The 16,450-nt window shown below is 41.0% G+C and overlaps 1 protein-coding gene and 1 long non-coding RNA gene across 3 annotated transcripts in view; one reads left to right on the top strand and one right to left on the bottom strand.

Annotated features, from left to right (window-relative positions):
• LOC112587833 overlaps positions 1-16,450 on the top strand; it is a 29,827-nt gene that overhangs the window by 13,000 nt on the left and 377 nt on the right. The gene's annotated exons all lie outside the window — the stretch shown is intronic.
• LOC102397466 (myocardial zonula adherens protein) overlaps positions 5,636-16,450 on the bottom strand; it is a 114,583-nt gene continuing 103,768 nt past the window's right edge. Inside the window, exons 13-14 of one of the 2 annotated variants that reach the window (XM_044925057.2) lie at positions 15,813-15,925; positions 5,636-6,576 (exon numbers count right to left, since the gene is read on the bottom strand). In XM_044925057.2, the coding sequence (XP_044780992.2) occupies positions 15,847-15,925 (79 nt within the window). In that variant the 3' untranslated portion in view covers positions 5,636-6,576; positions 15,813-15,846. The remainder of the gene's footprint in view (positions 6,577-15,812; positions 15,926-16,450) is intronic. The other variant, XM_006048721.4, reaches the window with a different exon arrangement.

Genomic DNA, 16,450 nt, shown 5'->3' with positions numbered 1-16,450 from the left:
CTGATTTTGACAAAAGGGTAAGAAGGATCAGCTCTGGGTTTTTTTTTTTGTTTCAAGTCTGTATCACTGAGGAAGTCCCTCCAGTGGTCTTTCTGAATAGTTCAAATAATGTTTAGAATTCTCCACATGTTGCAGGTATATTTAAAAATTTATAAATACAAAAGGCCCAGGGACAGACCACCTTTAATGTTATAGAATGATTCCTAGCATTCTTTGAATTTAAAATTACTGATTTTTTTTTCCTTTTTTGGTTGTTTTAAGAAGGAGGGTGTAGAGTGTTTGCCGAACAGTCTTTCTTTCTTGCTTGCTCTCACCAAAACTGACATTTTTTATGCCACCACATTTCATTTAGAAGCTGTTTCCCCACCAGCTTCTCCAGGGGCCCAGGGGTTCTCAGAACACTCTGCCACTCTGAGTCTTGCTTCACTACCTCCTGGTCCCCGGATCTGCCTTTTCCTGAAACTCTCTTCCTTGACACCACGCTAGGAAAAGGCTTCTCTCGCTAAAGCACCTTGGAGAGGGAAGGTAGCCAGGACTCAACAGCAGTGCTTTAAGACACACCGCCAGATGGCAGGACCCTCCTGTGCACCAAGCCCCAGGACAGGCCTCTGCCTGACCTACCTCAGTTGGCACTCACATTAGCCTATCAGGTAGGTGTGATTTTTTTTAAATTAAAGTGCAGTTGATTTACAGTGTTGTATTAATTACTGCCGTACAGCAAAGTGATCCAGTTACAGATATACATTCTTTTTTATATATTCTTTTCCATTGTGCTTTATCTTAGGATATTGAATATAGTTCTCTGTACTACAGAGTAGGACCTCGTTATTTATCTGTTTTATACACACACACACACACACACACACACACACACACACACACACACACACCAGTTGGCATCTGCTAATCCCAAACTCCTACTCCATCCCTCCCCCCGACACCCTCCCCCTTGACAACCACCAGTCTTTTCTCTGTGTCTGTGACACTGTTTCTGTTTCATAGATAGGTTCATTTGTGTCACATCTTAGATTCCACAGATAAGTGATATCATAGGGTGTTTGTCTCTCTTTCTGACTTACTTAGTATGATCATCTCTTGTTCCATCCATGTTGCTGCAAATGGCATTATTTTGTTCTCTTTCATGGCTGGGTAATATTCCACTGTATATATGTGCTGCATCTTCCTTATCCACTCACCTGTAAATAGACATCTGGGTTGTTTCCATGTCTTGGTTATTGTGCACAGTCCTGCTGTGAACACAGGGCTGCATGTCTTTTGTTGAATTATAGTTTTGCCCAGATCTATGCCCGGAAGTGGAATTGCTGGATACATGGTCATTCTATTTTTTGTTTTCAGAGAATCTTCCATACTGTTTTCCACAGTGGCTACCCCAACTTACATCCTCACCAGCAGCCATAGGAGAGTTCCCTTTCTCCACACCCTGCCCAGCATATTTTATTTGTTGACTCTTTAATGATGACCATTCTGACTAGTGGGTGCTGGAACCTCATTGTAGTTTTGATTTGCATTTCTCTAATAATTAGTGATGTTGATCATCTTTTCATGAACCTACTGGTCATCTGTATTTCTTCTTTGGAGAGATGTCTGTTTAGGTCTTCTGCCCGTTTTTCTTTTTTCCTCCTTCATACTTACTTATTTATCTGGCTGTGCTGGGTCTTAGTTGTGGTAGACAGGACCTTCCATCTTTGTTGTGGCATGAGGGATCTTTTAGCTGTGGCATGAACTCTTGATTGCAGCATGTGGGATCTAGTTCCCTGACTAGGGATCAAACCCAGGGCCCCTGCATTGGGAGCTCAGCCTGCAACTGGGCCACCAGGGAAGTCTCCTCCTTTCCATTTTGCAGTTGGGTTGTTTGCTTTTTTTGTTGTTGTGAGAGCTGTTTGGATATTTTGGAAATTAAGCCCTTCTTGGTCACACTGTTTGCAAATATTTCCTCCCATTCCATAGGTTATTTGGTTTTTGTTTTCCTTATGCTTTCCTTTGCTATGCAAAAGCTTGTGAGTCTGATTAAGTCCTGTTTGTTTTTTGTTTCTGTTGCCTTGGGAGACTGATCTAAGAAAACATTGGTATAGGTTATGTCAGAAAATGTTTTTCCTGTGATCTCTTCTAGGAGTTTTATAGTGTTATGTCTTATGTTTAAGTCTATAAGCCATTTTGAGTTTATTTTTGTGTAAAAAATATGGAACACTTCATGAACTTGTGTGTCATGCTTCTTGTTGTTCAGTCACTCAGTCATGTCTGAATCTTTATGACCCTACGGATAGCAGCATGCCAGGCTTCCCTGTCTTTCACTGTCTCCTGGGATTTGCTGATTCGGTGATGCCATCCCACCAGCTCATCCTCTGCCGTCAATCTTTCCCAGCATCAGAGTCTTTTCCAGCGAGCTGGCTCTTTGCATCAGGTGGCTGAAGTATTGGTGCTTCGGCTTCAGCATCAGTCCTTCCAATGAATATTTAGGATTGATTTCCTTTAGGATTGACTGGTTTGATCTCCTTGCTGTCCAAGGGACTCTCAAGAGTCTTCTCCAGCACCACAATTCAAAAGCATCAATTCCTCAGCTCTCAGCCGTCTTTATGCTCCAAATCTCACATCCGTACATGACTACTGGAAAACCATAGCTTTGACTGTATAGACCTTTGTCAGCAAAGTGATATCTCTGCTTTTTATTACCCTGTGTGCAACCCACTCCAGTGTTCTTGCCTGGAGAATCCCAGGGACAGGGGAGTCTAGTGGGCTGCCGTCTCTGGGGTCGCACAGAGTCGGACACGACTGAAGTGACTTAGCAGCAGCAGCAGCAGGTTTGTCATAGTTTTTCTTCCAAGAAGCAAGCATCTTTTAATTTCATGGCTGCAGGCACCATCTGCGGTGATTTTGGAGCCCCAAAAAATAAAGTCAGCCACTGTTTCCACTGTTTCCCCATCTATTTGCCATGAAGTGATGGGACTGGATGCCATGATCTTAGTTTTCTGAAGTTGAGTTTTAAGCCAACTTTTTTACTCTCCTCTTTTACCTTCACCAAGAGGCTCCTTAGGTTCCTGTTAGCTTTCTGCAATTAGGGTGGTGTTATCTGCATATCTGAGGTTATTGATATTTCTCCCAGCAATCTTGCTTCCAGCTTGTGCTTCATCCAGTCTGGCATTTCACATGATGTACTCTGAATAGAAGTTAAATAAGCAGGGTGACAATATACAGCCTTGACATACTCCTTTCCCAATTTGGAACCAGTCCGTCATTCCATGTCAGGCTCTAACTGTTGCTTCTTGACCTGCGTACAAGTTTCTCAAGAGGCAGGTAAGGTGGTCTCGTATTCCCATCTCTTGAAGAATTTCCCACAGTTTGTTGTGATCCACACAGTCAAAGCTTTAACATAGTCAATGAAGCAGATGTTTTTCTGGAATTCCCTTGCTTTTTCTGTGATCCAACAGATGTTGGCAAGTTGATCTCTGGTTCCTCTGCCTTTTCTAAATCCAGCTTCCAGTACATCTGGAAGTTCTCGGTTCACATACTGTTGAAGCCTAGCTTGAAGGATTTTGAGCATTACCTTGTTAGCATGTGAAATGACGACAATTATGTGGTAGTTTGAACATTCTTTGGCATCGCCCTTCTTTGGGACTGGAATGAAAACTGACCTTTTCAGTCCTGTGGCCACTGCTGAGTTTTCCAAATTTGCTGGCATTTTGAGTGCAGCACTTTAACAGCCACATCTTTTAGGATTTGAAATAGATCAGCTGGAATTCCATCACCTTCTCTAGCTTTGTTCCTAGTAATGCTTCCTAAGGCCCACTTGACTTTGGACTCCAGAATGTCTAGCTCTAGGTGAGTGATCACAGTATCATGGTTATCCGAGTCATTAAGACCTTTCTTACACAGTTCTTTCATGTATTCTTGCCACCTCTTCTTAATCTCTTCTGCTTCTTTTCAGTTCAGTTCAGTTGCTCAGTCATGTCCCACTCATTTTGACCCCATGGACTGCAGCACGCCAGGCTTCCCTGTCCATTACCAGCTCCTGAAGCTTGCTCAAACCTATGTCCATTGAGTCAGTGATGCCATCCAACCAACTCATCCTCTGTTGTTCCCTTCTTCTCCTACCTTCAATCTTTCCCAGAATCAGGGTCTTTTCTAAGAAGACAGTTCTTCGCATCAGTTAGCCAAAATATTGGAGCTTCAGCATCAGTCCTTCCAATGAATATTCAGGACAGATTTCCTTTAGGATTGACTGGTTTGATCTCCTTGCTGTCCAAGGGACTCTCAAGAGTCTTCTCCAACACCACAGTTCAAAAGCATCAATTCTTCAGCACTCAGCTTTCTTTATGGTCCAGCTCTCACAAACCACAGCTTATGGCTCTTTGTTGGTAAAGTGATGTCTCTGCTTTTTTCTGTTAGGTCCATAGTGTTTCTGTCCTTTATTGTGCCCATCTTTGCATGAAATATTCCCTCGGTATCTCTAATATTCTTGAAGCGATCTCGAGTCTTTCCCATTCTATTGTTTTCCTCTATTTCTTTGTTTTGCATTGTTCACTGAAGAAGGCTTTCATATCTCTCCTTGCTATTCTTTAGAACTCTACATTCAATTGTGTATATCTTTCCCTTTCTCCTTTGCTTTTTGCTTCTCTTCTTTTCTCAGCTATTTGTAAGGCCTCCTCAGACAACCTTTTTGACTTGTACTTTTCTGGGGGATGGTTTTGATCACCACCTTCTTTACAGTATTATAAACCTCTATCCATAGTTCTTCTGGTACTCTATCAGATCTAATCCCTTGAATCTATTTGTCACTTCCACTGTATAATCATAAGGGATCTGATTTGCTTGCTGAGGGGCCATGCTAATCTTCTGTACAGCGTTCCAATTTTAGTATATGTGCTGCTGAAGCAATCAGGTAGGTATGATTATCCCAAGTTAGTAGAATATGAAGTTGATATTCAGAGAGCTTTGATGACACGTCCAAGGTCCCACAACCCCAATGTAAATACAAATTTGACTTCAAAATATGCCATTTCCTCTTTGACACTATGCCGACTTATGGTCATTTACTCAACTGAGTTGCTTTGCTTTCTTTCTTTGGCTCTTTTTTTTTTTTCTTTTAAAGGTAAGAGGTAGGGAGTTTGGGTGGGCTTCCTTGGTAGGTCAGCTGGTAAAGAATCCACCTGCAATGAGGGAGACTTGGGTTCAATCTCTGGGTTGGAAAGATCCCCTGGAGGAGGAAAGATCCCCTAGAGTGATACTCACTCCAGTATTCTTGTCTGGAGAACCCCCATGGACAGAGGAGCCTGGCAGGTGACAGTCCATGGGGTTGCAAAAAGTCAGACACAACTGAACGACTAACCACAGCACAGGGAGTTTGGGCACACAGGAGGATTTTTTTTTTAGTAAAAATGATTTTAATGTTTTATAAACATGAATGCATCGTAATCTTTCTAGAAGGTAAGTTAACTAGATAAATTTCAGAGTTTAAATACATATACAGAAACACACACACCCTCTCGTACAGTTTATAAATGATTCCAGGGACTGTACTGATTGAAAAATTATGGTGCCCTAACTTGAACAGTCCAGAACCTGGTTCTGTTCTTTACCCCTCTACACAGTCATGAATGACACACAATGACAGCATCAGTAGAACAAAATATATGGCATTTATTAAACGTATGTGACATAGGTTATAATATCAAAGTAGAGCATGCAGGAACAAATTATTCATTCTTTTAACAAAAACAATAATTGATACTGAAAGCATTAAGTGATTAAATTTCCACAACATACAAAATTCTCTTTCATTTAAAGTGAGAAAGAAAAACTAAATCACAGGTTGAAGAAATACAGTGATTTCAGCTGGCCCCATAAAGGCATAAGGCACAAATTAAACCAAGGGATTAGCACATCAGAATGAAACGTGTCTGCCCTCACAAGGACTGGCTCCAGCCGAGGCTCCCAAGCCCCTGCATGGGTCCTCGGCACCTGCCCCTTCCTTCCTGGGGTCACATTTCCCCAGGTGCCCATGCTCCTATGGACAGGCTTCCCTGTAGCCGAGAAACACTGCCTCTAATACTTTTACGGGTAAATAAAACCTTCATGCTGTAACAAATGATCCTGGCATGAGTAGCATGAAATTTCAAGTTAATACCCTTTTTCCTCCCAACCGAAGTCTAGTAAAACAGAAAATAGAGAGTTCTCCTGCCAGGGCTCAGTGTCTACATGGAAAGCTAACGACAGCCCAGTACAGCAGGGTACATACATACACCAGTTGGGGGTTTGAAAAACAACCTTGAAACCTCTCTCTCCTGCCCTCCCCCCTCCACCTCCACTTTGCCTCATGTTTTAGAAGTGGAGCAAAACCTCAGCAATTTCCACTGGGACTTAAAACAGTGTACAGGAGGAAGCAACAGTCACCCTTTCCAGACTTTAGGCTGCAGGGTTCCAGGGCCTTTGTCCATCAGTGAAAAGTGCATGTCTCCAAGTGCTTAGGTCAGAGTTTTCTTCGTGGTCAACTCTAGGACTCGTGTGTACGGAGTATAGTTCCTGGAAGGCATTGAGATCTCACGAGTCCTACCTGTTTGGCTGAGAAATGAAAAAAGGCAAATCAGGAATATGAAACAAAACTCACCATATGCTTCACGTGATGAGATAACTCTAGGAAATCCATTTTCAACACTTAAAAATAGATTGCAGTAATACAGTTGAGTATTTAGGGGACCATTATTTTTAGTAACTTTAAAAAAATTATTTATTTGGAGGATAATTGCTTTACAATATTGTCTGGTTTCTGCCATAGATCAACATGAATCAGAATTCATGAATATCCCCTCCCTTGTGAAACTCCCACTCCTTTAGGTTGTCACAGAGCACCAGGTTTAGCTCCCTGTATTATATAGCAAGTTCTCATTGTCGTTCAGTCACTAAGTCATGTCCGACTCTTTGTGACCCCATATGGACTGCACGCCAGACTTCCCTGTCCTTCACTCTCTCCTGGAGTCTGCTCAATAGAATCATGTCCATTGAGTCAGTGATGCTATCCAACCATCTTGTCCGCTGTCACCTGCTTCTCCTGCCCTCAATCTTTCCCAGTATCAAGATCTTTTCCAGTGAGTTGGTGCTTTGCATCAGGTGGCTGAAGTATTGGAGCTTCAGCATCAGTCCTTCCGATGAATATTTCAGGGTTGATTACCTTTAGGACTGACTGGCTTGATCTCTTTGCTGTCCAAGGGACTTTCAAAAGTCCTCTGTCCATGGGATTCTCCAGGCAAGAATAGTAGAGCTGGTAGCCATTCCCTTCTCCAGGGGATTTTCCTGTCCCAGGGATCAACCCGGGTTTCCTGCATTGCAGGCAGATTCTTTACCATCTGAGCTATGAAGGAAGCCCTCAACTTTCCATTAGCTATCTATTTTACATATGGTAATGTATATATTTCCATGCTACTCTCAAGTACTAGAACTTCAGCTTCAGCATCAGTCCTTCCAATGAATAGTCAGGGTTGATTTCCTTTAGGATTGACTGTTTTGATCTCCTTGCAGTCCAAGGAACTCTCAAGAGTCTTCTCCAGCATCACAGTTCAAAAGAATCAATTCTTCAGTGTCAGCCTTTTTTTATTGTTACACATGCACGTATATTCATCTTCTGATTCTTTTCTCATATAGGTTATCATTGAGTAGAGTTCCCTGTGCTATATAGTAGGTCCTTGTTGGTTATCTTTGTTATGTATAATAGTGTGTATATCTTAATCCCAAGCTCCTGATTTAACCGCCTCCCACATTTCCCCTTTGGTAACCATAAGTTTGTTTTTTTATCTCCAAGTCTGTTTCTGTTCTGTAAATATTAGGTTCACATATGAGTGGTATCATATGATATTTGTCTTTGTATGACTTACTTCACTCAGTGTAATGATTTCTGAGTTCATCCATGTTGCTGCAAATGACATTATTTCATTGTTATGGCTAAGTAATATTCCACTGTATAAACGTACCACATCGTTACCGATTCCTCTGTCAATGGACATTTAGGGTGCTTTTATGTCTTGCTCGTTGTATATAGTGCTGTAATGAACATTGGGGTGCACGTGTTTTTTTGGAATTATGATTTTCTTTGGATATATGCCCAAGAGTACAACTGCTAAATTATATAGTAGTTCTAGTTTTAGTTTTTTAAGGAACCTCCATACTGTCTTCCATAGTGGTTGTACCAATTTACCTTCCCACCAACAGTGTAGGAAGGTTCCTTTTCTCCACACTCTCTCCAGCATTTACTGTCTATAGACGTTTTGATGAGGCCATTCTGACTTAGGTGAGGTGATCCCTCACTGTAATTTTATGTTTCTCTGATAATTAGTGATGTTGAGCATCTTTTCATGTGCTTTTTGGCCATCAGTATGTCTTCTTTGGAGAAATGGCTATTTAAAGCCTCTGCCTATTCTTTGGTTGTTTTTTCTTTTTTTATCTGACATAGAGCTGCGTGAGCTGTTTGTATATTTTATTGATTAATCCCTTGTCTGTTGCTTCACTTGCAAATATTTTCTCCCATTCTGTGGATTGTCTTTTTGTTGTTTATGATTTCCTTTGCTGTGCAGAAGCTTTTAAGTTTCACGAGGTATTTGTTTGTATTTTTATTTAATTTTATTTTTATTGAAGTATAGTTGATTTCCAATGTGTGCCAATCTCTGCTGTACAACAAAGTGGACTCAGTTATACAGACATTCTTTTTCATATTCTTTTCCATTCTGGTTTATTATAGGATATTGAATATAGTTTCCTGTGTTATACAGTAGGACCCTGTTGTTTATCCATCCTATATGTAATAGTTTATATCTGCTAATCCCAAATTCCCAGTCCTCCCCTTCCCCTTGGCAACCACAAATCTGTTCTCTACGGTCTATGAGTCTGTTTCTGTTTCATAAATAAGTTCATATGTGTCATATTTTGGATTCTACATGTAAGTGATATCATGTGGTGTTTGTCCTTCTCTTTCTGACTGACTTTAGTTAGTATGCCAATCTCTAGTTGCATCCACATTGCTGCAAATGGCATTGTTTCATCCCTTTTATGGCTGAGTCCTATTCATTGTGTGTATATATGTACTATGTCTTCTCTATCCATTCATCTGTTGCTGGACATTTAGGTTGTTTCCATGTGTTGGCTATTGTGAATAGTGCTGCTATGAACATAGTGGGGTATGTATCTTTTGGGATTCGAGTTTTGTCTAGCTATATGCCCGGGAGTGGGACTGCTGAATCATATGGTAATTCTATTTTTAGTTTTCTGAGGAACTTCCACAGTTTTCCATAGTGGCTACACTAACATACATTCCCACCAGCAATATAGGAGGCCTCTCTTTCCCCACATTCTTTCCAGAATTTGTTGTTTGTTGACTTTTTTCCATTATTCAAGTGTATCTTTTTTTTTTTTTTTTTTTTAAATTTTATTTTATTTTTTAAACTTTACATAATTGTATTAGTTTTGCCAAATATCAAAATGAATCTGCCACAGGTGTATCTTTTTTTAAAACAATTTTTAATTGGAGGGTAATTGCTTTAAGTGCTTCCCCAATGGCTCAGCTTTACAATGTTGCATTAATTTCTGCAGTACAACAACATGAGTCAGCCGTAAGTATACATATATCCCCTCCCTGTTGAGCCTCCCTCCCATCTCTCACCATCCCACCCCTCTAGTCATCACAGAGCGCCAAGCTGAGCTTCCTCTTTTTTTTTTTTTATTTTTTAATTGGAGGAGAATTGCTTTACAATGCTGTATTGGTTTCTGCTGTACAACAGCACAAGTCAGCCATAATTATACATATATATCACCTCCTTCTTGAGCCTCCCTCCCCTCTGGTCATCACAGAGCGCCACGCTGGGCTCCCTGTGTTACATGGCACCTTCTCACCAGCTGTCTGTTTTACACGTTAGTGTATACGTGTTAGTGCTACTTTCTCCATTCATCCCACTCTTTGCTTATGCCACTGTGTCCACAGCTCTGTTCTCTATGTCTGTGTCTCCATTCCTTCCCTGCAAATAAGTTCATTAATACCATTTTTCTAGATTCCATATATGTGCGTTAATATATGATATTTTTCCCTTTCTGACTTAATTCACTCTGCATAACAGGTTCTAGGTTCATCCATCTCACTAGAACGGACTCATTTTGGAGAGATTTTATCAAATGTGAGTTGAATTTTGTTGAAAGCTTTTTCTGCACCTATTGAGATTATCATATGGTTTTTGTCTTTCAATTTGTTAATATGGTGTATCACATTGATTGATTTGCATATATCAAAGAATCCTTGCATCCCTGGGATAAACCCCACTATATCACTATATATGATCCTTTTAATGTGTTGTTGGATTCTGTTTACGTGTATTTTGTTGAGGATGTTTACATCTGTGTTCATCAATTATATTGGCCTGTAATTTTCTTTTTTGTGTGATAACTTTATCTGGTTTTGGTATCATGGTGATGGTGGCCTCATAGAATGAGTTTGGGAGTATTCCTCCCTTTGCAGTTTTTTGGAAGTGTTTGAGCAGGATAGGTGTTAGTTCTTCTCTAAATGTTTGATACAATTCACTGTGAAGCCATCTGGCCCTGGGCTTTTGTTTGTTGGAAGGTTTTTGATCACAGTTTCCATTTCAGCACTTGTGATTGGTCTGTTCATAATTTCTGTTTCTTCCTGAGTCAGTCTTGGATGGTTGTTGTACTTTTCTAAGAATTTGTCCATTTTTTCCAGGTTGTCTACGTTATTGGCATATAGTTGCTCACAGTAATCTCTGTATTTCTGCATTGTCTGTTGTAACTTCTTTTTCATTGTTTGTTGACATTTTAATGATGGCTCTTCTGACTGGTGTATGTTGGTACTTCATTAAAATTTGCATTTCTCTACTAATTAGTGATGCTGAGCATCTTTTCATGTGCCTACTGGTCATCTATATTTCTTCTTTGGAGAAATGTGTATTTAGGTCTTCTTCCCATTTTTCCACTGGGCTTTTTTTGTTGTTGTCTACTTATATAAGCTGTTTGTGTATTTTGGAGGTTAAGCCCTTGTCTGCCACATCATTTGCCAATATTTTCTCCCATTCCGTGGATTGTCTTTTCATTTTTTTATGGTATCCTTTGCTGTGCAAAAGTTTGTAAGTTTACTTAAGTCCCATTTGTTTGTTTTTGTTTTTATTTCTATTGCCTTGGGAGACTGAGCTAAGAAAACATTGGTACAATTTATGTCAGAGAATGTTTTGCCTATGCTGTCTTCTGGGTGTTTTAAGGTGTTAAGCCATTTTGAGTTTATTTCTGTGCATGATGTGAAGGTGTGTTCTAATTTCATTCATTTATATGCTGCTGTCCAGCTTTCCCAGCACCACTTGCTCAAGAGACTTTTCCCCCATTTTATATTCTCTTCTCCTTTGTTGGAGATTAATTGACCTTAGATGTGTGGGTTTGTTTTTGGCCTCTCTGTTCTGTCCTGCTGATCCGTATATCTGGTTTTGTACCAATAATACACTGTTTTGAATGCTGTAACTTTGTAATATTGTCTGAAGTCTGGGAGAGTTATGCCTCCTGCTTTTTTCCCTTAGGACTGGCAATTCTGTGTCTTTTATAATTCCATATTAATTTTTGGATTATTTTTCTAGTTCTATGAAAAATGTCATGGGTATTTTGATAGGGTTTGCATTAAATCTGTGGACTTTTTTGTGTCGCATTGCCATTTTAATACGTTACTGATCAGAGATGTAGTAATATGTGTTTTGTTACCTGAACATTATTGACTAGAGATGTTTCCGTGTTCATTTACATAACAAATCACCGGCCACAGGTGTTAGTTTCTGCAAAAACCCCCTTGTCAGTAATGTGTTAATAGTATTAATTCTTCCAATCCAAGAGCATGGGATATCTTCCCTTTCTCTGAATGCTTTTTAATTTCCTTTATTATTGTTTTATAATTCACAGCATAAGTCTTTCACCTACTTGGTCAGGTTTATTCCTTTTTTTGGTGCTATTTTTAAAAGTTTTTTTTGTTTTTACATTTCTTTCTGATATTTCATTGTTAATGTAAAGAAATGCAACCAATTTTTTGACTGTTAGGCTTAAATCCTGCTACTTTGCTGAATTCATTTATTAGCTCGAGTAGTTTTGTGTGGAGTTCTTAGAATTTTATATATATATGTAACCATGTTGTCTGCATACAGTGACAATTTTACCTCTTCGCTTCCAGTCTGGATACCTTTTATTTCTTGTCTGCTGTGTCCTAGACTTCCAGGAGTATGCCGAATAGAAGTGGTGACAGTGAGCAGCCTTAGTTCACATTTTAGCAGGAAAGCTATTACCTTTTCACCATTGAGTATTTTGTTGGCTGTGGATTTGTCATAAATGGCTTTTGAGATATGTTCCCTAGGAGATGGATCCAAAAAGATTGCTGCTATTTACATCAGAGTGTGTTCTGTTTTCCTCTAGGAGTTTTATAGTGTCTGGCCTTACATTTAGGTCTTCAGTTTGAGTTTTATTTTTGTGTATGATGTTAGGGAGTGTTCTAATTTCATTCTTTTACATGTAGCTATCCAATTTTCCCAGCACCACTTATTGAAGAGGCTGTCTTTTTCCCATTGTACAGTCATTTGGATACTACTTCTTCCAATCCAAGGATATGGTATATCTTTCCTTCTTAAAAGGTCCCTCCCTGGGTGCAGGCCCCATCCCAATTCTTTCTTTTCCCTTTTATCCTACCCAGTTATGTGGTGATTTTCTTGCCCTTTCGAAAGTCTGAGGTCTTCTTTCAGCATTCAGTAGATGTTTGGTGTGAACTGGTCCACTTGTAGATGTATGGTTAATGTTTTTGTGGGAGAAGGTGAGCTCTATGTCCTGCTCCTCCACCATCTTGAACCCCCTTCTTCCCTGTAGCCAGACAGTAGTTTTAGCAACTTAAGGTTGCTAGGTATCCATGATTCAGAAAAATGAAGAAAAAACAAACAAACAAAAAAAAAAAACAACATGCATTCAGGAGCTCACAATTAGATGGGAAAGATACTTAAATCGTTGTAATGTCTTACTGCTAAGTCACTTCAGTCGTGCCCAACTCTGTGCGACCCCATAGACAGCAGCCCACCAGGCTCCGCCGTCCCTGGGATTCTCCAGGCAAGAACACTGGAGTGGGTTGACATTTCCTTCTCCAATGCATGAAAGTGAAAAGTGAAAGTGAAGTCGCTCAGTCATGTCCGACTCTTAGCAACCCCATGGACTGTAGCCCACCAGGCTCCTCCGCCCATGGGATTTTCCAGGCAAGAGTACTGGAATGGGGTGCCATTGCCTTGGCTGTATAAAGACATAAGGAGCTATATTGGATGCTTTATATTTGCCTGTTCAGACCCATCCCCCCCTTTCTCTCCCCTATACCCTGGGAAGTTGCCCAGAGGTGGACATCAGTGGACCCCCTCACCCATTACCTTCCAGTTGGTTTGGACCTGTTAGGAGGTGGATGCAGAGAATGGAGCACAGGCAGACCAAGCCATCTGCTCCCTCTGCTCAGGCTGCAGCTTGGTGGTTGGCTACATTCCTCTAGCAAAGGCTGCGCTATAGCTCACCCCTTCATCTCCTCTACTAGCTTTCTCTCCCCATCTCTTCAGGCCCAGGCTGGAAATAGCTGCCACTGTTGCTAGCTCCAGAGCAAGCCAGTGTCCATTTTTTATTTCCCTAAAAGCTGCCCTCAAATTTGTACACAGTCATTTCATTTAAGTGTCTTCCATTTTCCCCTCCTGCCAAGACCCTGAGCAGCACAAGAACACACACATTATGGGCAGACTGAGGGCAGACAAGTTAGCTTCACTGAGAGGAAGTCAGCCCCGGGAAGGTGACTCCTGAAGGATGCCTAGGCATTCCTCAGGTGAGTGAGAAAGAGGTGGGAATTCCAGGCGGAGGCAGTACAGGCAAAGAAGGGTGAACACAGAGGCCACAGTGTGAAAAGGAGACATACTCAGCCAGGACTGGAGCAAAAGAGTTCAATGCGAAAGTGGCAGAAGATGAGGTTGGGGCGGAAGGGGGACGAAGGGCCCTCTGTGCCCTGATAAGGGGTTCAGAATGAGACAGTGAGCTGTTTTTAAGGAGGGCAGGATATGCCCTTATTTTTATTCTAGCAAGATTCCTTGACACCTTAAGGGTTGACTCTGAAGGCCTTAGTCTGGAGGCTGGAGGTTATTTAGGAGCGTTTTGCTATTTAGAAAGTAAGAGAGACCATGAGAACTCAAACTGTAAAAATCGCACTGGAGGTAAAGTAGCAAGGAAATGTTAAGATGATATTTAGGAGGCAGAAGTAACAATTTTGTGATTAAAATGGAGAAAATGTCCCATTTCTTTTTCCTTATAGACCTTTCCCAGCTTCCCTTGCACTTTGGTAGACCACATGACTCTACAGGCAGAAATGATGTCTGTTACTTGCAGGTTTAGCCCATATCCATTTTGCTGCCAAATATATTTTCCTAAAAGGGCAATTGGAGCATATTACTATTCTTCAAACTCTTCATTTCCCCCTTGCTTCCTGGATGGACTCTCATCTCCCCTGCAGGGTGTAAAGGCCTCTGCCATCTACTGTTCTGTCTTCCGCCTGGCCTCTCCTCATTTACACACTGCTTCACAGTTCTGCCATCCTCAACTGTCCCCTCAAATCAATCTGATGAATTCCTACCTGTATTTCAAGAGTTAAACCTCGTCCCCCGATTCTGCACAGCAGTGACAGAAACCATCATCCCTTTCTCTGTGTGCCCTCAGTTTCCTTGAGCAGCGCCGCTCAGTTTTCTTCTTCCACAAGGTTCACTTTTGCTAAATTTGCCCCCATCAGTAACACCTCCCATCAGGCTTCCGTGGTGGTTCAGTGGTGAAGAATCCACCTGCCAATGCAGGAGAATAATATCTTGCCATTTGCAAAACATGGATGGACCTTGAGGACGTTAGGGTAAGTGAAATAAGTCAGACAAAGACAAAGTATCTTATTCATATGTGAAACAGAACAAAAACCAAGTTCATGGATACCAAGAAAAGATGGATGATTGCCAGAGGAAGGGGGTGGGGGATGGGCAAAATGGGTGCAGGGGGTCAAAAGGCACAGACTTCCAGTTATAAAAGTCACAAGGATGTAATGGACAGCATAGCAACTATAGGTAATAATACTGTATTGCTTGTTTGAGAGTTGCTAATAAATCATCACAAGAAAAAAGTTTTATAACTATATACAGCTACCCAGGTGGCTCAGCAGTAAAGAATCTGCCTGCAATGCAGGAGACGCAGGTTCGATCCCTGCATTGGGAAGATTCCCCTGGAGAAGGAAATGGCAACCCACTCCAGTATCCTTGCTGGGAAATCCCATGCACAAAGGAACCTGGCGGGCTACAGTCCATGGGGTTGCAAAGAGTCGGATACAACTGAGTGACTAAACAGCAATGACAACAAACACCTATTACCGTGCGGTGATTTTCAACTATGGTTGGGAGACAACTTCTTAATAAGGTGTATTAGAAGCCTGGGTGTGGGGGAATGTTAATCTTCACATAACTCTCCCAAGAGATTCAATGTCTTTTCCACATTCTCCTCCCCTTGAAAATGACTGTCACAGAGGCTTGTGACACTCCTGGAAGCATCTCACTGCACCTGCTGGTCTGCACATCCTCTGCTAGCTATAATTTCATGAAATGTGAAAACCACATCTTGCTTATCTTTATGACCTCAGCAGCTCACTCAGGCCAGACACAGAACTGTCACTACACAGATGAATGACCAAGGCAACCAGAGGACGATGGATTTTGAGGAACGAGTGGTAACAATTTCACCATCACCTGCTACAGAGAGGAATCCACAGGATATCACAGTTCAGGAGCCCTCAGGGACCCGACCAGGCAGTTTAGTGGAGTGCCAGGGGCATGAGCCAGATGGCAATTTGTGCCAACTCCTGTGAAAATACCACAGAACAGAAATAGTCTCTGGTGACACTATCCTAAAAGCCCATAAAGTTCAGAAATATTTATAAAGGTGAACCCTCTGGGTTTCAGAAACAGGCTCTCATATCGCAACCTTTCAAAAAGAATTGAGGTTAGTTTTTTTAGTTGATCACTAAGAAACAACAGGATTTCAAGAACACAAATAATTTCAACCACAGAATGAAAATTCAGCCATTTTCTTTAACACATTAAGGCTATTGTTAACCTTTTATTAATCCATAAAGGGGCAGTTCCCTGGGGCAAACAAAAGCAGAGTCAGCAAATAATGCCTTGACAAAAAGCTGCTTTGTGTTCTGGTTTCCACAACAGAAATATGAAAATGTAGGCATTTTAAAGTACTTACTATGCGCCGGCAACTTATGACTGCAAGGAATATTTTTCATTAAAATGTACCTATTAAGACATAATTTATGAGTTTACTGGAAACTGAGTTTCGCTAAGGGACAAAGGAGAGAAGTCTCTTTTCTTTTGGTGTT

The sequence above is a fragment of the Bubalus bubalis genome, chromosome 11 (genome assembly GCF_019923935.1).
Source record: "Bubalus bubalis isolate 160015118507 breed Murrah chromosome 11, NDDB_SH_1, whole genome shotgun sequence".
NCBI lineage: Eukaryota > Metazoa > Chordata > Mammalia > Artiodactyla > Bovidae > Bubalus > Bubalus bubalis.
The sequence above is the reverse complement of the archived record's forward strand: the minus strand, read 5'-3'. Positions and strand labels throughout refer to the sequence as shown.